The sequence below is a fragment of the Vulpes lagopus genome, chromosome 21, assembly GCF_018345385.1.
Source record: "Vulpes lagopus strain Blue_001 chromosome 21, ASM1834538v1, whole genome shotgun sequence".
Lineage (NCBI taxonomy): Eukaryota > Metazoa > Chordata > Mammalia > Carnivora > Canidae > Vulpes > Vulpes lagopus.
The window spans coordinates 33,934,975-33,957,919 of NC_054844.1; the positions used below are offsets into that span (position 1 = coordinate 33,934,975).

At 35.7% G+C, this 22,945-nt stretch overlaps 1 protein-coding gene across 3 annotated transcripts in view; it reads right to left on the reverse strand.

Annotated features, from left to right (window-relative positions):
- Positions 1–22,945, reverse strand: part of GXYLT1 (glucoside xylosyltransferase 1) — a 55,118-nt gene that overhangs the window by 14,803 nt on the left and 17,370 nt on the right. For 2 of the 3 annotated variants that reach the window (XM_041736553.1, XM_041736551.1), the window contains 5 exons: positions 20,113–20,284; positions 16,118–16,243; positions 12,551–12,802; positions 2,306–2,429; positions 1,809–1,981 (listed from right to left, as the gene is read on the reverse strand). In XM_041736553.1, coding sequence (XP_041592487.1) covers positions 1,809–1,981; positions 2,306–2,429; positions 12,551–12,802; positions 16,118–16,243; positions 20,113–20,284 — 847 coding nt within the window. The remainder of the gene's footprint in view (positions 1–1,808; positions 1,982–2,305; positions 2,430–12,550; positions 12,803–16,117; positions 16,244–20,112; positions 20,285–22,945) is intronic. The other variant, XM_041736554.1, reaches the window with a different exon arrangement.

Genomic DNA, 22,945 nt, shown 5'->3' on the forward strand with positions numbered 1-22,945 from the left:
TACCAAAGACTGGAGCATTTCTGAAATTATTTTAAATGTACTGTAGGATTATGCAAATGAAGAAGTGTTTCATGTTACAAGTCTGGATTCTAACTACGGAAGGAGATAAAAAATGGAAATAGAGTAGGAGAAAGCAGGAAGAGCCTTGGGGGAATAGAACTGGAGGTATCAGTCTAAGTACATGATTGTTTTTATATGTATGTGTACTGTGTATTTATATTTCCTAGCTCTGTCACTGAAGGGGCTCAGAAGTGAAGACATCCTTGTAGCAATAAGCATGACTAGCACTCAGAGCCCTCTAAAAGAAACTAGAGCTCCTCTGACAGTTAATTTCAGGGCTAGGGCAAGGAAAGTAAAACAATTTGAGCCTAGCATATTTTGTTGAAAAAGAAAATGAAGAGGTACTCAAAATAATGAAGGGAATATGTCAGATGAGAACATGAGTTTTATAAAAGAGACTCCAATGGCCAAATTGGAAACAACTTCGTCATCAACATAAATAATGCTGGGCAGCCCGGGTGGCTCAGCGGTTTAACGCTGCCTTCAGTCCAGGGCCTGATCTGGAGACCTGGGATCGAGTCCCATGTCAAGTCTCCCTGCATGGAGCCTGCTTCTCCCTCTGCCTGTGTATCTGCCTCTCTCTCTCTTTCTGGGTCTCTCATGAATAAATAAATAAAATCTTAAAAAAGAAAAAAAAACATAAATAATGCATTATAAATCACTGAAAAAAAAAACTATCAATGATTTCTTACCAATAAATGGGCAAATGGCAATGTCTCTTCCTTACAGGAGAATCCTCATGGCCAAAGTTGTACAGAGAAGGAAAACTAGGGCTGGACAATCATCAATTTGCAACTACCATAGTAAAGACTGGTTTAAACAAGAACTAATAATGGATGTTAAATGCAACATGGAAATTTTGATGAGGATATTTACAAGATTTTATTTTTTATTTCTTTTTTTTTAATTTCTATTTTTAATTTTTTTAATTTATTCATGATAGAGAGAGAGACAGGCAGAGACACAGGCAGAGGGAGAAGCAGGCTCCATGCCGGGAGCCCGACGTGGGACTGGATCTCGGGATTCCAGGATCATGCCCTGGGCCAAAGGCAAGTGCTAAACCGCTGAGCCACCCAGGGATCCCCCTATCTACAAGATTTTAAAGAGTCTCCCCACAGACTGCTTAGAAGAGGAAAAACTACTACATAGTGGAGAAATTGAACATTTTGAGTGAATGATCAAAAGCAGCATCACCAATTAAAGGCAGGTAGACAAAGGTTGACTGTGAAAGTGATACCCTGAGAACCTCACCTTGCTTATAGTGGGGATACCCCAAACCTAACCATAAGGAAACATCAGACAAGCCAATATGAAGAACATTCTAATAAGAAAAAAGATAAAGAGCCTCTATTCTCCAAAAATATCAATGTCATAAAGACAAAAACTGAGAAACTGTTCTACATCGAAATAGAATAAAGATGCAAGAGAGTATTATATCAATATTACATTTCCTGAGTTTGATACCTATACTGTGATTAATAAGACAATGTCCCTGTTCTTTGTGAAAACACACTGAAGTCTTTAAGGAGCAAAAGAGCATGATGTGTGCAACTTACATTCAAATGGTTCAGAATAAAACATGTCCATATTGGAAGAGAAACAATGATAAAGCAAATGAAGTAAATGTTAATAATTAATGAACATGAGTAAAGGATATGGAACTGCTTTGTATATTCTTGCAAATTCTCTAAGTTTGTAAGAATTTCAACATAAAAAGTTAAAAAAAAAACAAAAAAACACATTCTTACATTTCTCAGTGCTTCATAAATAGCTCTAAATGCTGGTTGCTTATCATCATGGTAAACACCTCTGTTCCCATGAAGAATAAAGATTCCTTCTTCTTCTGCTTCCTGGCAATTGCTTCCATATATACAATGATCTGGTCGATAATTCCATTGACATGGAAAAACGAAAAGGCTTTCTATGTGAAGAAAAATAAAATAATGAAGCAAATAACCCTAATTCTACAGAATTAACATTCTGTAAAACTTTCAGTTTAAAAAACAGCTCTTACAGGAAAAGATTTAAAATAGTGAAAAATACGTTTGGCATTTAGATCCCTTTCTGCAAAAATAGTATTAAGAAAAGTTTAAAAATTAAAAAATGAAAAGTTTTACTCTGTCTTAAACATAAACAGTAATAATCATTAATATAAGACAAAATAAATGCATTTCTTCATTTTGACTATATATTATCATCGATTTTTTTTACAAATGCAAAGAATAAAAGGAATTTAAATGATTACCTGGATTATGAAAAAAGATGATATTCAACAGATCTTGATCCCCCCATGTGATGTTTAGTTTGTATTTTTTAAGCAATGGCATAAGCATATCTCCCCATCGCAGCCGTACAGTTGTCATGTCATTCTGTTGGTAAATACATTAAGAAGATCCTCAGGCTTTCATGTTTAATATGACAGCAAAATGACAGTTCCCCATTTTCCCCTTAGCATTGCAGAGCAACAAGAAATGCAAACTTCTTCTGTTATAAAACCAAGTGACTCTTATGTAAACCTGAATGTGACTAGGGCTGTCCATATGGGAGTAGGGATGATAATAAAAGAAGTTATATCTGAAGCTGTATGCAGAATTGATAAAATTAATAAGTCAGAAAAGAATGGGAAAGAGAAAGCAGATGATTTTTTAAAGTATTGTGACTGTGACCTCATCCTAAAATGCAGACAGTTTGGGTGCCTATGTCTGTCACAGAGTTGTGGGTTCAACTTTTAACATATAAAAAAAATACATTTGGACACTACTTGGCACATGGCACATATTCAGTGTTAGCTATTACTGTTATCAGGATCACTATAATTCTTAGACTGATTTGCTAATCTTTTATAACTGACATTTCGAAGAGCTTGATTTGAAACTGATAAATCAAAAACAGATAGTGAAATTCATCAGATGCCTTTTCAGCCTCTATAAAGCCGCTCACAGCTCACTGGTTTTGGGGAGGGGGAGTGTTGTTTTGTTTTTGTGGGCAGCAAAGCAAAGTTTATTGGAAATAGCACAACGCTCCCAAAGAGGGAGAAGACCTGAGAGGGTTGTCCTCAGAGCTCATTATTTTAAAACACAAAATCAAATACCCAAAGAAACAACAGACTTGAAAGAGGGCTCTGGATCTTATGAATGTGGGTGAGAAGTTGTGGACCTGAATACTAAGACTTTTCAATCCATTTGACTCTTTTAAGTACTTTAGATTTAACTCAATATTCCTCAAAGTGTAGTCTGCATATCAGTGAATTTTTTTAAATCCTTCACAATATTACGTACACAAATCAAGAGTAATATTGGGAAACCTTTATAGCAACTCAACAGAACTATCTAATATTTTTCTAGTAACTTACATACGTCCTTTTTACAAAGTATTGACTCATGAAAAACTGTAGATTTAAAAAACAAAATTGATCCTTCATATACAATGAAAGACATTGTTATAAGCTATTCTAGGATATATAATAAACATAATGGGGGTATAAACAACCTATCCTTTAAGAAAGACAAGTCAGAGTTCCTAGGGGAAAAAGCTATATATATTTAAACTAAGTATTATCTGCTATAATTGTATTACCCTTGTGTGAAGTTTCTCAGAACATAGTAAACACAGTAATTATAAAATAATCAGAAATTCCCCCAAAACAATCTGAAAAATGACTGAAAGAAGTTTTACTTAAGGAAATAGTAAGAAAATACTTTACTGAACAGACAACTCTGAAATAAGTCTATTAGCATGTTAACTAAATGTTCTCAGAATCTGAAAAGGCAACTGAATTGTACAAGGACAAAGACTAGCAACATATTCCATAGACAGAGCTGGCGGACCCATTGTCCCGTGCCATGTTCAGATTTTCACTGGACTCATTCCATTCAAATATATAAATATATATAAAAGAAGTATACCTATTCAAAGAAAAGTATCAATGAAAGATAAAATTACAAGGTCTAGTACAGTCTTGGGGAAAAAAAAATCAAAGAGAGAAAAATCACCTTTATAAGTTAAAGAAAAAGTCCTACTACCAAAAAATTGGACAAGAAGCAATAACACTAGTATTATATGCTAATTATATAACCTAGAATATCCAAGACAACCAATGAAAAATCTTAAGAAATGAGTCTAGAAAAGAGCCATTACAAAAAAAGTCAAACTTTCACTCTTCAGAGATGACATGATAGTCTGTGTAGAAAATTCAAAAGATTCCACCAAAAAACTGCTAGAAGTGATGGAGGAATTCAGCAAAGTCATGGGATATAAAATTAACGCACAGAAGTCTGTTGCATTTCTATACACTAACAATGAAATAGCAGAAAGAAAAATCAAGGACTCAATCCTGTTTACAATTGTACCAAAACCCATAAGATACACAGGAATAAACCTAACCAAAGAGATGAAAGATCTGTATTCCAAAAACTATAGGACACTGATGAAAGAAATTGAGGAAGACTTAAAGAAATGGAAAAACATTTCATGTTCATGGACAAATATTGTTAAAATGTCCATATACTGGGGTACCTGGGTGGCTCATTTAAGCATCTGCCTTCAGCTCAGGTTATGATCCCAGGGTCCTGGGATCAGGCCCCACCCCAGGTTTCCTGCTCAGGGGAAACCTGTTTCTCCTCTTCCCTCTGCCTGCTGCTCCCCTTGCTTGTGATCTATTTTTTTAAAAAGGCGGGGGGGGGGGGGGGGGGGGGACGACCTGGGCGGCTCAGTGGTTAAGCATCTGTCTTTGGCTCAGGTTGTGATCCAGGGATCCTGGAATTGAGTCCCACATCAGGCTCCTCACAGGAAGCCTATGTCTTCTGCCTATGTCTCTGCCTATCTCTGTGTGTCTCTCATGAATAAATAAATCTAAAATAAATAAATAAATAAATTTCTTTAAAAATAAAAGTCTATACTACCCAAAGCAACCTACACATTCAATGCAATACCTACCAAAATACCACCATCATTTTTTGCAGAACTGGAAGATACAAGACACAATTCTAAAATTTGTATGAAACCACAAAAGACCCTGAACAGCCAAAGGAATGTTGAGAAATAAAGCAAAGCTGGAGGCATCACGATTCCAGACTCCAAGCTGTACTACAAAACTGTAATCATCAAGACAGTATGGTACTGGCACACAAAAAAAAAGACACATAGATCAATGGAACAGAATAGAGAACCCAGAAATGGACCCTAAACTCTATGCTCAACTAATCTTCAACATAGTAGGAAAGAATATTCAATGGAAAAAAGACAGTCTCTTCAATAAATGGTGCTGGGAAAACTGGACAGCCACATGTAAGAAGAATGAAACTGGACCACTTTCTTGCACCATACACAAAAATAAATTCAAAATGGATCAAAGACCTAAATGTGAGCTAGGAATCCATCAAAATCCTAGAGGAAAACAGAGGAGAACTCTCTGACCTCAGCTGCAGCAACTTCCTGCTAGGCATTGTCTCCAGGGGCAAGGGAAACAAAAGCAAAAATGAACCACTGGGACTTCATCAGGATTGAAAAAGCATTCTGTACAACAAAGGAAACAATCAGCAAAACTAAAAGGCAACCTATGGAATGGGAGAAGATATTCACAAATGATATTATCAGATAAAGGGCTCACATCCAAAATCTATAAAGAACTTATCAAACCCAACATGCAAAAAACAGATAAGCCAGTCAACATATGGGCAGAGAAATAAACAGATATTTCTCCAAAGAAGACATACAAATGGCTAACAGATAGATGAAAAGATGTTCAACATCACTCATCAAGGAAATATGAATCAAAACCACAATGAGATACCACCTCACACCTGTCAAATGGCTATAATTAACTCAGGAAACAAGGTGTTGGCAAGGATGTGAAGAAAAGGGAACCCTCTTACCCTGTTGGTGGGAATGCAAACTGGTGCAGCCCTTCTGGAAAACAGTATGGAGGTTCCTCAAAGTTAAAAGTAGAATTACCTATGACCCAGTAACTACAGTACTAGGTATTCACCCAAAGGATTCAAAGGGGGCACATGTACTCCAATGTTTGTAGCAGCAATGTCCATAATATCCAAAGCTATTGGCTATGTGTGTGTGTGTACTCACACATGTGCATATATGATGGAATATTACTCCTGCCATTTGCAACACGGTGGATGGAACTAAAGGGTATTATGCTAAGCAAAATAAGTCAGTCAAATACCATATGATTTCGCTTATAGGAGAAATTTAAGAAAAAGATGAACATAGGAGAAGGGAAAGAAACATAAAATAAAAACAGAGTGGGAGGAAAACCATAAGAGACTCTCAACTATAAGGAACAAACTGAGGGTTTCTGGAGGGGAGGGTGGGTGAGGAGGTAACTGCATGATGGGCATGAAGGAAGGCACCTAATATAATGAGCACTGGGTGTTATATGCAACTGATAAATCACTAAATTCTACCTCAGAAACTAATAATACACAGTATGTTACCTTTTAATTTAAGTTAAAAAAAATTTTTTTTAAAGAAAAGGGGCGGAACGCCTGGGTGACTCAGTGGTTTGGCGCCTGCCTTTGTCCCAGGATCAAGTCCCATGTGGGGCTCCCTGCATGGAGCCTGCTTCTCTCTCTGCCTATATCTCTGCCTCTCTGTGTGTCTCTCATGAATAAATAAATACAATCTTTTTTTTTTAAAGAAAAGAGGCATGGGACCCCTGGGTGGTGCAGCGGTTTGGCACCTGCCTTTGGTCCAGGGCACGATCCTGGAGACCCGGGATCGAATCCCATGTCAGGCTCCCGATGCATGGAGCCTGCTTCTCTCTCTGCCTGTGTCTCTGCCTCTCTCTCTCTCTCTCTCTCTCCGTGTGTGTGTAACTATCATTAAAAAAAATAAAAATAAGTAAATAAAAAAAATAAAGAAAAGAGGCATTACACATAAAAGTTCAGATTATAGAAAATGTTTTTAAAGTAGAGAAATGGTCAAGGGGGATAGACAAATAGTCATTCACAAAGGAGGAAACAGAAATGGCCAAAAAGTAAATGAAAATATAATTTTCCACACTGGTAGTATAGTCAAGAAAGTATAAGTTAAAATATGAGATATTTTCAGCCATATAACTATATACTCATATTACTACATACAAACAATAAAACCAAATCATTCATTCTCAGTTATCTCATACACACATTAAAAATGTGATAGTCTATGTACTGACATAAAGATCAGTTATATATTTACTAAGTAAAAAAAGCAAATGGAAGATGTATTAAAAGGACTTTATATGGAAGTGCTTATGTACATGTATATCTGTTTCAAAATACATTTTTAATGGGTCTGAAAAATATTAGCAAAATTTATAACATTATATGGACAAAGAAACGAAACTGGGAAGCATGGTATGCAAGGGGAGGCTTTTCTTTTTATTCTACATACAATTCTACATACAAATTTTTATGAGCCTGGTTTTGTTTTGCAATTTAAAAAATTTTTAAAGTTTATTTAAGTAATCTCTACACTCAACATGGGGCTCAAACTCACAACCCCAAGATCAAGAGCCACATGCTCCCCTGACTGAGCCAGCCAGGTGTCCCTTGTTTTGTAATTTTTAAAAAGAAAAATGTAGTTCTAATTTACTAATCTTAGCAAAATTTACATATATTAAAATCTGTTAATTTCAAAAAAAAAAATAAAATCAGTTGATTTCATTTTAGAATAATGTTTGCTTTTGAAAACAAATATTTATTATCATTATCAGTCTAGCTTATACATAAATATAAATGGCTATTTGTAGCATGTTCCAACAATGCTAGAAACTGGGAACTCATCAATTCCCAAAGATTAGTTAACTATCTCTGAAAAGTTCAATATCTGTTAGTAAGATGCTCATGGATACTGTTCTTATAAGTTATAAAAGTCCTCCACCACATACATTTTGCAAATATATAAAAATAACCATCATGTCTACTTCATGGACATGGAAATGTTCTCTTTTCCAATACCTTTTAATAATGCACTAATGGGGCAGCCCGGGTGGCTCAGCGGTTTAGCGCCACCTTCAGCCCAGGGCCTGATCCTGGAGACCCGGGATAGAGTCCTACATCGGGCTCCCTGTGTGGAGCCTGCTTCTCTCTCTTCCTGTGTCTCTGCTTCTGTGTGTGTGTGTGTGTGTGTGTGTGTGTGTGTGTGTCTCATGAATAAATACATAAAATCTTTAAAAAAAAAAAAAAAACATACTATGGTCCAGTTTCTAAAACTTTCATCTATCCTCTGCCAGTAATTATCTATTAAGTTGCTATTTATGTCATACCCCATTCTAAATATTCCCAATAATATACACCCTGCCCTCAGCAGGTGGAGAAAACAGACAAAACTTACTTTACAAAGTAATATATGGCAGGATGTGAACAGGGTGCAGTAAATATACAAGAAAAAGATTCTCAAGATACCTTATTTAGGGTGCCTGGCTGGTTTAATCAGTAGAGCATGTGACTCTTGATCTCAGGGTTGTGGGTTTGAGCCCACGTTTAGTGTAGAGATAACTTAAAAAGTAAATAAAAACTTAAAAAAAATTAAAGATGCCTTATTTATAGTCTTTGGTTTCCCCTAATAAATAGAAAACGGTTAAGAAATAACCTAATAGGGATTCAATACTGCAAATACAATCGTAACAAAATACAAAGCAATAGTTTAACCACTACTATAGGATTATCTACCAAGCATAATGGGAAACAACAAAAAAGTAGAATTTTTACAATTTTGGTTTTATATATATATATATATATATATATCAGATATATATATATATAATACACCAGGTTGGAAATGAACTGTCATGAATGGTAGGGACTGGGTGACAACAAAGCAAATTAAGAATTTAAAATATGGCCATTCTCTTAAATGGGTAGTCTTACAGCTTTTTATGAAATAGGAACCATGGGGCAACATTCACAGATGTGTAGGAAGCAGTTTAGAAAGTTACTATACGTAACGGTTATACCACTAGAGCCAGAAACTGTTGCATTAGTAGGAAAAAAACAAAGCAATGTTTGCTATAGTCTGGAAAACAATCAGGAAAAACAAAAACATACATATGAAAAAAGGAATCAAAACTAAATTTCATAGAAACATTTCAGCAATCATAAATATAGTAATATTTGAAAACAAAGCAAATCTGTGTTGTTCCCACTGGGCAAGGACAGGATTGTTTGGAATACAGGGATAGTAGGTGTGAAGTAAACTGCACCTCTGAATTAATGTATAACCATGCCTCTCACAGTCTTCTTCATTAAATCTATCATACACAGATGAAAACAGAAGTTTGAAAAGTTTGGAAATGATTTCAACTCTCATATCTAGGTCTCTAGTTGATTTAAGAAACATGCCATGACCAAAAAAAGTAAAAAAAAAAAAAGGAGGGGACAAACTGTTGAAGTATTTAAGAATGACTTTTTAAGAGTGACATTTAAATAATAAAAGATAATCATAGATTTGAATGAGAGTTGTAATTTTGAAATGTTTATAAAACAATATAGTGTTACTATTGTTATTTAGTGTTACTAAATTATCTCTAAGATTCTCTGCAACAGTAAACTTCTCATAATTCTATGAATTTCGAATGAAGAGTTACTGAGAAGTAACATTATTCCTTAGCAAGTAATCTTACAGCACCATCTTCTGGTATAATATTACTGTGCATAGACTAACAAACAGAAAAGGAAGAATTCATGGTATTATGCCTGTTTTATTTAGTAGAACTTTATGGTACATGAAATTTTAAACCTCAAGTTATATTAACAAATTGGATAGTTAAAGAAATGCTTACTGTTAAGCAAGAGCTCAGATTACACTAACCTCATTAATGCATTCAACTGTAGGAGACAAAATTAAAATTAAATCAAGATTTCAAAAAGGTTCAGAATATGAGAAGGCTAAAAAACAAAAAACAAAAAACTAGGTTTACTAGATCTACAGAAAGTAAGAATGATGAGTACAAACAATCCTAAGACAAATGTCAATGCGTGGGCATGGCTGCAAATAGTAGTGTTGCCTACCCCAAAGATAAGCCAAGGAAACAGCTCTAAATGAGGTCAAGATTTAAATGAGACACACAAAAAGAATAAATAATGGTGTAAAGTCTGGTCTACCAGAAGCCATAAGAAAAATATCTGACAAATATGTATCCATACATACACACAAACAAACATGTATTCTCATATCACAGAAGATGTAATATCCCTTAATGTTCAATATGGCCCTAACTAGATGTAGAGGGATAAACAGCAAGTCTATATAAGTGTTTCAGAAATCACTGTTTTTAGCTAATATTTAAGTGCTTACTATGTGTCATGCTCTGCATGAAGCACTTTATATTTTATATTTTAATTCCAGTATAATATTATACCGTACAATGTTGTATTAGTTTCAAGTATTAAATATAGTGATTCAACAATTCTATACATTACCCAGTGCTCATCACGGGAAGTGTACTTTTTAATACCCATCACCTATTTCACCCATCCTTCCACCCACCACCCCTCTGATAACCATCAGTTTATTCTCTATAGTTAAGAGTCTGTTTCTTGGTTTTTTTTTTCTTTGTTGTTTCTTAAATTCCAGAAATATGCAAATATATAAAAATAACTGGGTTCCCGGTTATTTCACTTAGAAATAAGTGAAATCATATAGTATTTGTCTTTCTCTGACTTATTTCACTTAGCATTATACTCTCTAGATCCACCCATGTTACTGCAAATGACACGGTTCCATTCCTTTTTATGACTAATATTTCACTGTGTGTATACATGTACACATACACACCATGTCTTCTTTATCCATTCATTGGGGGAACTTCATCCTGTTTTCCATAGTGGCTGCACTAGTATGCATTCCCATCAACAATATATAAGGATTCCTTTTTCTCCATATTCTCACCAACACTTGTTTTTTGTGTTGTTGATTTTAGCCATTCAGACAGGTATGAAGTGGTATCTTTGTTGCTTAGATTTGCATTTCCCTGACAATGAGTGATGCTGAACATCTTTTCATGTGTCTGTTGGCCATCTGAATATCTACTTTGGAACAATGTCTGTCCATGTTTTCTGCCCATAATTTTTAATTGAATTGTTTTTTAGATGTTGAGTTGCATTAAGTATATATTTTGGATACTAACTTTATCGTATATGTCATTGGCAAGTATCTTCTTCCATTCAGTAGGTTGTCTTTTAGTTTTGTTAATGGTTTCCTTTGCTGCGCAGGTTTTTATTTTGATATAGTCTCAAGAGTTTATTTCTGCTTTTGTTTTCCTTGCCTCAGGAGACTTATCTAGAAAAATGCTGTTACAGCTGATGTCAGAGAAATTACTGCTTGTGCTCTCCTCTAGGATTTTTATGGTTTCAGGTCTCACATTTAGGTCTTTAATCCATTTTGAGTTTATTTTTGTGTATGGTATGAGAAAGTGGTCCAGTTTTCCCAGCATCATTTGTTGAAAAGATGTACTAAGTATTTTAAACAGATCTCCTTTAAACTGACAACCTATGTAAGTCCATTCATCATCTATTTTTCAGTTGAGAGAACTGACATTTAAAGTTAAGTGGCTAGTGGTTAAATAAATGCACAGGTGGAAAGGTTAAACATAAAGACAGTTTGACTCTAGTGTCTACAAACTACAATGAAACAAAACTCATCAACATCAAATTGGTAAACAATACAGCATACTCCTCCATTCAGAATGCACACAGAATCTAAACAGCCTGATTCTTCCATTGACCCACAATTTGCAAGATAAGAAACATGCAAGAATTTTTTTTTGAAAGATTTTATTTATTTGAGAGAGGGAGAGAAAGAGAACCCAAGTGGGAGAGAGAGGCAGAGGAAAAGGGAAAAGCCGGCTCCTCCCTGAGCAGGGAACCCAACACAGGGCTGGCTGGATCCCAGGTCCATGAAATCATGACCAGAGATGAAGGCAGACACTTAACTGACTAAGCCACCCAGGCGCCCCAGGAATTTAAGTTAATTCCCAATAGCTTCAAACAGCTCACATTTATGTGTTAGCCACTGTTCTAATTCAATCCTTATAAAAGTCCTATGATACAGGTAATGTTATCTACCATCCTCATCTCACAGATGAGAAAACTAAAGCCCAGAGATATTCAAAACTTACTAAAGGTCACAGAGCCTTGAACCAGGCCAACAGGTCCAGACAGTCTTAAGCTTTTCACATCTCTGTGTTCCCCCAGGATGTTCTACAGTTGCACAACTACACAATGACAACTAATACCTAGAATAACAATCTAGAAAGATGATGCTCACTACTTTGTACATTGTACTTCATTATAAGGACATCTGGCTTGATCTACCATAATGCTCCAATAAGCAGAATATTAAAAACATACTTTTCCTCAATTATTCTAAATAAGTGGAAAAATTCTAAATAGACTAATCTAGTTCTTACCAAAACAAAGCTAAATTGAGAACCAAACAATTTATGGAAGGAAAATAGAGAAACGTTAACCAACTACCTGTATCAGTGACTTACCTTGAAATACTTCCTTCTCATTCTAGTCATGTTCATCAACATAACTCCAGAGTTTACTCCAGTTTTTCCATAATATGGATGTCTCGCAAAACGATTATACCATCCTATTCGAGGCTCTTCATGTTCTGGTGCCATTGCAGCAATTTGTGTGGAATTAAATTTCTTTAGTAAAGACCAAATATCATCGACGGGCCGTAAAAAAAGGATATCAGTGTCGACATACAATAATGAGTCAACTTCTTTCAGGATTAACTATGAGAAGAAATATTTAAGACATCCATTATAATTCTAATTTAGTTGTAAAAGAAATCCTATGATATAAGCTAATTTACATTAGTTTTTTAAAGTAATTTTTCTTAAATCTTTTTTTACAAGGGTATTATACAGAGATACTATGCTAATCTTTGTATTAACTTTCAGAGAACAAAAGCTATAAAAACAAATCAGAACAAAAACCTAAACACTAACAACGAGAAATACTAAAAAAAGCAATGTCCTCAAAATTAGAGGAAATGTTTTTCAAATGGAAAATAACATTAACTTAGCTAAAGATCCTGAATCTTAATTTCCTAAAACAAATACAGAAATAAACCAATACAAAGATCTTCTGAATTTATTCCTTCGGCCTGTAACACTAACAGCTGGCACCTCTCTATCACTTTGGTCTCCACTAGTAAACACAGCCAAAATTGGAACCCAGACCACCTTGCTCTGGAGTCCACACTGTTTTACTTCCATGCTTACTGTCTCCAACAAATCAAAGTAAATGTGCACACACTTAGCAAGGGTGAAGACAAGACAACGTCTTGAAAGGACTGGCTAGGTTATTACTTTCTGAGAGAGATTAAATGTGTCCTCTGCAAGGGTTTTTTGAGGAAAACTTTTTATTTCTGCCTTACCCACAAAATTTAGACCCCCAACTCCTGCAAATTTAAGTTTACTGCATGTATCACAACTCAATTATTAGATTAACCTAAATCTTTTCAGTTAAGAATATAAAGAGAAGAGTTTGATCCTTGTTCTACTCCTTTTCAAAGATGTTGCCTCCTCCTTCTGCTAACGTTAAGTCATCACCTTAATGAGCAGCTACAAGGCTGCAATCACCCCATTCCTCCCACCATGTGGGAAAAAATGTGATGGTTTGACTACAGAGCCTGAGTAGGGAAGATTCACTTGTTTAAAGACTCTGATTATAGGCTATGTATGTCTTTATGTCTCTCTCTCTTTGGGGAGAAGAGTGAGGGAAATTCTTATTTATCAACATGCTGTTTCTATACCATGAAACAATGTGTGTTTATAGATTATTACATCGTTAGCAGACTTGGAAAATACTGTTCACTGTCAGGAGCCCTGGTCAACTGGAGATCAGACAAAAGGTTAATAACCATGTCAGTATTTTTTCTATGGTTCCTTTTGGAAGAGGAAGGAGTTGGTAGAACTTACATTAGTTGTTTTCGTCAATCTATTTCAAAGGAAGAGAAGCTCAGTAAAAAAATTATCATGTAGAAAAATATAATACCCATTTACTTAAATCTGGCTAAAAAGATGCGGAAGTAACAGTGAAATAGGACAATTTGACAGGTTCAAGTACTCATTTTAGTGTTTCAAATTCCATTTAGGAATTTAGCCAGATTACATCACTAAATGATCTGGAAAATTTCATATCACAACACCAACAATTAAACTTGTTAATAATGCAGAACAAAATGGAAGAGAAATGGTTGTAACCTTAGGCTTCTAGCATCATGTATTGTTTTTTCAGCAACATATTTGTTTATTAAATGTCATACTGCATTTGTTTAATCCGTGCCTCCCACATCAGACAATAAACTCTATGAAAAAAAAGGAAAACTGTCTGTTCATTTATTCCTATATATCCAGAACCTCAGTACAGATTCTCAGCAGAAAATAGGCACTCAATTTATTAATTAAATGAAATGTGATACTATAATGATTCAACATAAAAATTTTGTTTTAGGGGATCCCTGGGTGGCTCAGTGGTTTAGCGCCTGCCTCTGGCTCAGGGCACGATCCTGGAGTCCTGGGATCGAGTCCGACGTCGGGCTCCTGGAATGGAGCCTGCTTCTCCCTCTGTCTGTGTCTCTGCCTCTATGTCTATCATAAATAAATAAATAAATCTTTAAAAAAAATTTTTTTTTTGTTTTAAATTTATAAAGTCTAGGGATGCCTATGTAGCTCAGTGGTTCAGCATCTGCCTTTGGCTCAGGGTGTGATCCCAGGTCCTGGGATTGAGTCCCACATTAGGCTCCCCATGGGGAAGCCTGCTTCTCCCTCTGCCTATGTCTCTGCTTCTCTCTCTCTCTCTCTATGTCTCTTATGAATAAATAAATAAAATCTTTTAAAAAAATTGTTTTAACTTACAAAGTCTGCATAAAATATCTAAAAGTTCTCAGGCTTTTTTTTTTCTACCTTAATCCCTTATTTGCGTGCCCCTTACAATAGAAGCAGAGACTGAGAAAGATCCTAGGATCTAAATTTTTTATGCATGGCAACAAAGAAACTGGTTAAGCAGACTTAGTGATCAAAATTACAACTTTAAGTCTTACTGATGACCTGGATTCAGTAAATTATATTTTTTAAAAAAAGATTTTATTTATTTATTCACGACAGACACAGAGAGAGAGGCAGAGACATAGGCAGAAAGAGAGGCTGGTTCCCCATGCAGAGCCTGATGCTGGACTCCATCCTAGGACTCCGGGATCACGACCTGAGCCAAAGGCAGATGCTCAACCACTGAGCCACCCAGGCGCCCCAAGGAAATTATATTCTTAATATGCTAAGAATGGCCTTATTCCACTTACGAATAACAAGTAACTAAAGTTTCTTCTCCCATAATTCATACACTTTCCACAAACTTGTGAGCTCCTTATATTTAGTATTTCTACTACTATAACTTTTATAAACATTATAGTCATCTTAACAATTACTGTGAATTTTAAAACTGTGGATGAAATCAACTCAAAATAAAGAGGTAATCTTGCTTCTGAATAGTTTTAGATTTTTTAAAAATGATCAGGTTTATCACCAGAGAACCCTACCAAAAAACAGCTCCACTGAATAAATGGTTCCCATTTCCCTTTGAGTTCACATGTTTAAATTTGTGTCTGTGTTAAAATATAATGTGGAAAGGGTAATGTGGCTTGGAATAAGACAGAAATGGCTGTTTAATGATACAATCTACTTCACTTCCAAATTATAAATACAATAAGCCAGGAGAAGGTGATATTGCCACTGTATTTCTGCTAGCAACAGTCCTGGCTTCAGTAAGATCTGATGACCTCTATTCCTTCTCAGAAATAAAACCATTTACAGCACCTGAATAAATTAAAATGTAAGATATAGTATTTCAACAGAAATTACTTACATTTTTCATTTTTAACAGATGTTTTCTTTGTAGCTTTTATTTGTTCTACTGGAAGTATTTTCCTAATGTTCAAAGGGAAAATCTACATGCGTGTTTATTTAACTCATTTATATGTAACTCTTCATTAACTTGTGTATAAAAGCAAAATTAGAAAATAAAAAACCACTAGAGAAAAAACTTACTGGCAAGAATAATCTCTGGGAAGCACACGGTTTAAAGAGCTTTTTCCACTCCAATGCATTCTCACTTGGAAAAGTTATTGGGTATAATGAATAATTAAATGTCTGTAGAAATGACCAGCTATCAAGCTAAAAAAAAATAAATACTCAGTTTAGATTGTTCTTTCAATTGTCTCTGTAAATTCATAAACAGATTTTAAAATGCTAAAAATTAAAATATATATTATGCTGTACACAGTTAAAGTCAGATTCTTCTTTCCCACCATTTGTTCTCATTCAAAATCTTAAAATCATAGTAATATTCTAGCAAAACTCCACAATAGGGATCAGAGGCACAATGAAAGTAAACCACCACAAAATCAGAAAGCTGAAAGCCTCACAAGTCGTTCATCAACCTCATGTTTACCTGATGTATAAATCCTATCAATTCCTAAACAAATTAAACTCAGAAAAATTAACTAATTTTATTACCAAAGTATGTATAATAGAAAATATAATAGAAAATATAATAGAAAATGTTTACACTCAAAGTCAGACCTACTGAAAATATTCGTGTAGGGCAGCCTGGGTGGCTCAGCAGTTTGGCGCTGCCTTCAGCCCAGGGCCTGATCCCGAAGACCCTGGATCAAGTCCCACATCGGGCTCCCTGCATGGAGCCTGCTTCTCCCTCTGCCTGCATCTCTGCCTCTCTCTCTCTCTCTCTCTCTCTGTGTGTGTCTCTCATGAATAAATAAATAAAATCTTTTTTAAAAATTGTCTATCTATATAGTTTTAATATGCATGGATATTATTTCTGATAATAAAATACTCTGATAAACATATATCAATGTCAAATGTTGAAAAACTCATTACAAAAAGCAAAAAGATCTGAAAATCTATAATGAACATATTTACTTTTCGTGCATTTCAAGACACTAAATTCAAATTCAGTTTAAGTATTACCCATCAACAGAATTGTTGATTCAAGTTTCCTAGAGAGCATTCACAGTATATAAGAGGATGGGGCACCTGAGTGGCTCAGCTAAGTGTCTGACTTTTTTTTTTTTATAAAGAATTTTTATTTATTTGAGAGAGAGAGAGAGCACAGAGCTAGTGAGAACACAAATGGTGGGGAGAGGAAGAAGGAGAAGCAGGCTCTCGGCTGCACAGGGATCCTGACGTGGGGCTTAGTCCCATGACCTGGGATCATGACCTGAGCTGAAGGCAGATGCTTAATCGACTGAGCCACCCAGGTGCCCCAGGTGTCAGATTCTTAATTTTGACTCAGGTCATGATCTCAAAGTCATGAGATCAAGCCCCACATGGAGCTCTGAGCTGAGCACAGAGCTTGCTTTAGAGTCTATCTCTTTTCCTTTGCCCTTCATCAGTTTGCAATGGCTAAATAATTAAATAAATAGTTAAAAAACAAATAAAAAAACTTTTTTAATTTAAAAAACAATATACAGGGGATCCCTGGGTGGCTCAGAGGTTTGGCGCCTGCCTTTGGCCCAGGGCACGATCCTGGAGTCCCGGGATTGAGTCCCGCGTCGGGCTCCCAGCAAGGGGCCTGCTTCTCCCTCTGCCTGTGTCTCTGCCCCCCCCCCCTCTCTCTCTCTCTCTCTGTCTATCATAAATAAATAAATAAATAAATAAATAAATAAATATTTTAAACAAATAAAAAAATAAAAAACAATATACAGGTGAAGAAAAACTAAGTTGTCTATGTAATAGGTTGAAGATGCTCTCTTCTTAAATTATGACTGGGTTTAAGTAATTTTTAAAAACATTAATGCCGGGGGATCCCTGGGTGGCGCAGCGGTTTGGCGCCTGCCCTTGGCCCAGGGCGCGATCCTGGAGACCCGGGATCGAGTCCCACGTCCGGCTCCCAGTGCATGGGGCCTGCTTCTTCCTCTGCCTGTGTCTCTGCCTCTCTCTCTCTGTGACTATCATAAATAAATAAAAAAATAAATAAATAAATAAAAACATTAATGCCTCCCAACATAGTTTAAGGGAATACTTTTAACTCCAACATTCTGCTTTGATGTCTCTGTTAATTACTTTGAAGCACTAGCATTTTATTTTCCCTGCACAACATATATCACTTAAAGATACTTTGAATATCAACTTCTAAAGAGACATTTTTTCCTTAACATTCTAATATTTAGTCATTTCTTGCAGTAAAAGCACATTCTACTAGTATTTGTACTTCATCAAAAGCAAAACCAAACATTCTCAGAACTGACTGTAATAGTTAAAAACTAAGTTTAAAAATACAGTATACATTGAGGCACTTGGGTGGTTCAGTCAGTTGGGCATGTGACTCTTGGTTTTCAGCTCAGATCATTATCTCATGGGTTTTGAGGCCCTCATAAAGCTCTGCACTCAGTGGGGAGTCTCCGTGAGGATTCTTTCCCTCTGCCCCTCCCCCTCAAATAAATACACAGATAAATCTTCTAAAAAGTACAGTATATATTACACAAGCAGATTTGAACACAACACTGAGGTTGCATTTAATATGAAACAATAAATTTATTTATTACACTTCCAAAGATTTCCACAGTTCATAGCAATCTGTTGGTATTTTCTAAACTGTTAAAACAAAGTTAATTCCTCAATTAATATTTTAGAAAACAATCCAGACAAAGAGGTCAAGATCACAAAAGCACGTATCAAAAATACAGACATAGAGGCAGCTGGCTGGCTCAGTAGAGCATGCAACTCTTTATCTCATAGTTTAAGTTTGAGCCCCATGTTGGGTGTAGAGATTACTGAAAAATAAAACCTTAAAAAAAAAATACAGACAGAAATATTTTAAAACAGTAAGTAAGGCTTTATATTGCTTACAAAGATTTTGTTAGAAAACTAAAAGACTTCAAATTATAAGTAGTATTTTTCACTCAATATTTTGAACCACTTTAACTTGAGAAAATACATGTTTTTCAAAAAAAAAAATACATGTTTTTCTACATAGTTAGACCAAACATAAAAACCAAATCAGTTTGAAAACTTAATTTAGTGTACACAGAGATATAAACAGAAATAGTGGGGAGGGGAGTAATCATGATCATCATCTTTACAACTGCCTCAGAACACAAGGTAGTGAGATTTCAGGTAAAATTTCTTTTTCTATATATTCTTCTCCCATATCTATCTGTTCTCTTCTTGCATAGTAACAATTTTTTTGTTAAGGAGCTTACATGGCTATCCTGATTAAAGAGTATATTTTTAAACCTCAAAAACAGTATAGTATGGTTACCTAAGTTCAGATCAGTGAGATATTGAGAAGAACATCATATGCAATGTCTGGAAAATATTCCTAAAGCATAGAAAGGGATTGGCCTTCTTCACTCCTTTTTCCTTTGCGTTGGCTAAAATATGGGCATGAGGGTTGAAGAGTGAGTAGCCACCTTGGACCATGAAGAAGTCTTACATTAAAATGGCTCAGCCACAAGACAGAAGCCAGAGTCCTTGAAGACATGGAGCTACCATATACCACACACTGCCTACTCTTATGTGTGAGAGAAATAAATTTCTACCTTGTTTAAGCCAATATTAGTTTGGGTTTTCTGCCAATATGGCCAAACTGATTGTAACTAATATAAAACCAAAATAAAGAACTTTCTTATCAAAACAAGAAGCCACTTCCCTCCATACTGTCAATCAAGAGCTCCCTCCCCTGAAAACAATTAAAATCTTTGTGCACACTTTGTTGGAGGCATTCTCAAGGCAAGGATGGGAATAAAATTAAGGCATAGGACCTTCTTAGTCAAATCATACTGGAGCTATAGACAGTGAAATAAAACCTCCATGCTTGGCAAAGCAACCTATTTCTTTTCAAAAACAAACCTTCCTCTTACACCCTAGATCTAGACTCTTAGATGGAGTGGCAGCCCAACTCTAAGAGGGCAGTTAGTTACTAAGTAAATATTTTTGTTCAGTGAAGGAATAAAACAACATTCCATGACAGTATGCCATTAAATATTTACCTCTATAGTCTTGACAAAGTTTCAAATACTTACTATGCCTTTAAAACTATCATGTAGTTGATCTTCAGCAAAAATATGGAACTGAAGAGGTCTGATGCTGAAAATGATAGCCGACTTCAACATGGTTATAGTTTCTTCCAGTCTTTCACCACAGGCAACAACAGCGAGGTGCATTCTCTGAATGGGCTGCACTTTCAGACTATACCTAATAGAAAAGAAAACCACATTTTCCAACAGTTTTAGTACAGGGTAACAAGTTAACAACATGGTATTCTAATGATGTTCAAAAACAAGTTCAGGGGTGCCTGGGTGGCTCAGCGGTTCAGCATCAGCCTTTGGCTCAGGGCATGATCTCGGAATCCCAGATAGAGTCCCGCCCACATCAGGCTCCCTGCAAGGAGCCTGCTTCTCCCTCTGCCTATGTCTCTGCCTCTCTCATGAATGAATGAATAAATAAATAAATAAATCTTAAAAAAAAAACAAACACTAAGGTTCAGGATTTCTACTTAAAAGGCAAAGAAGTATCAAATTACAAACAGTACAACGTTGAATCAATTATTTATTTCTTGTATCCTCAACCAGCCTTTCTCAGTCAATGTTACTCACTAGAAACCATAAAAAAAATTACTGCTTTCTCAATTCTCCCAAGAACAGCACATAACTAGCACCATTCTAGGTATACAGTAGAGAAGTTAATTCATTACTCAGATCAGATGCATTAGGACTTAAATCTCTCAAGGAACCCCCCCAGATGACAAGGGTGTATCACCAATTGAAGGTCTTCTATTCAATTATTTTTTTAGCTTTTTTATTTAAAAAAAATGTCAAAAGCATAATAAAGTAGAGAGAATAGGGGCACCTGGGTGGCTCAGCTGATTAAACATCTGCCATGATCCCAGGGATAGAGCCCTGCGTCACAGGGCTCTCTGCTCAGTGGGGAGCCTGCTTCTCCCTCTGTTCTTTGCTCCTCCCTCCTACTCATGCGCTTTCTCTCAAATAAATAAAATCTTAAAAAATAATAATAAAATAGAATAAATCTCCATATACCTATCTCCTAACTGCTACAATTATCCAAAGGTATTCTTATTTCAACTAAAATCCCTCTCCAGGGACGCCTGAGTGGTTCAGTGGTTGGGCGCCTGCCTTTGGCTCAGGTCATGATCCAGGGATCCAGGACTGAGTCCTGAATTGGGCTCCTGCGAAGAGCCTGCTTCTCCTCTCCCTCTAACTATGTCTCTGCCTCTCTCTCCTTGTGTCTCTCATGAATAAATAAATAAATCTTAAAAAAATAAATAAAAAATAAAATCCCTCTCCACATCCCCTTCCACTAGCCAACAGATCATTTTTGAAGCCAGACATAAATTCATCCACAAATTTTTGAGTATTATACTCAATCTTTAACCATATTAGTTATAGGGAAAAGTATCCTTCACATAACTTTTTCACTGATATGCATTCAGCTCCATTTGCCAAATAATCAGTGAGAGGTAAAAATTTCTGAGATGATCTAAAACATACTAGGTAAACATCAGTATGACATTTTGGAAGGAAAAATTCCCTAACCCTAAGTTATTGGCCTAGGCTATGTCAGATCCTACTTCTAATACAGAGCAGCAGTGCAAAGCAGGCCTAAGGAACCTCTCAAAACTCTTGCACCTTAATAGTGAACTAATAATAATCCACTAGAATATAAAGAACAGAATTATGTGTGACTACATTGTTATTAACCTATTTATAATATTAAATTCAGATCTTATCTGTAATTATGGCATAAAATAATTGTTTTGGAACTGACAGCTAAAGGAATGGAAGAATGCAAGACAACATAGAAAAAAACTAATAAGATATTAAAGTATCATAAAGTACAAACACTCTAACTTAAAAACATAAACTCTGGGCAGCCCTAGTGGCGCTGCAGTTTAGCGCCGCCTGCAGCCCAGGGTGTGATCCTGGAGACCGGGGATGGAGTCCCATGTCGGGCTCCCCGCGTGGAGCCTGCTTCTCCCTCTGCCTGTGTCTCTGCCTCTGTCTCTCTCTGTGTCTCTCATGAATGAATAAATAAAATATTTTTAAAAAATAAAATAAACTCTGACTTTAATTCTTGCTTACAGAGAGCCTTTCTGTAAGGATTAGAAATTATATTAACTGTTACGTATACATATATATGTTAATGAGAATTACAATAGCAGGAATGAGTGGTTAATCATCTTTCTTATATTTGCAAGCTATAAAATCAACTGTAGTTCCTTAATATAGGACATTGCAATCTTGAGTATTCACATGTCCATGTATTAAAGTGAAACAAAACTATTTTCTGAGGAAAATCTTATTCTTGTTCACAGGTAATCCCTCAACTGACTGGGGTATCAAAAAACAAAATCATACTAAGGAATAACATTAAATACAAACAATCGACTAAATAAAACACACCTGAATGCCAAATTTATAGATCTTAATGTTTTGACATTAAACATGTGTAATTATTTTATATTATTAGTTTAAAAAAATCAAGTCGGGATATATATAATGTGCTCCTGCTCTTACTGCAGATACCTTCCTATTAACAAGTCTGTTTTGCTAAGAGCCTAGAAATACTATTAAGATAGCAGTCTGAAACATGCTTTTCTGGTCTGACCAGGTTCCTAAGGCCTGAAAACAGGGTCACTTCTCCTACATGGGACATTTCTCACTTATGTGAGTACTGGCAACTGTCAGCCTTCCAGAAGAGAGCTGAAAAGCTCTTGAATCCAAATACTTACCTTCTACAAAATACAGGGGTCATTTCCTCCCTGATCCCTCTACTGGGAGGATGAAACTTAAACTCAATAACTTAGTAACTCACCCTTTGTTCAGGCTAATGAGCAAA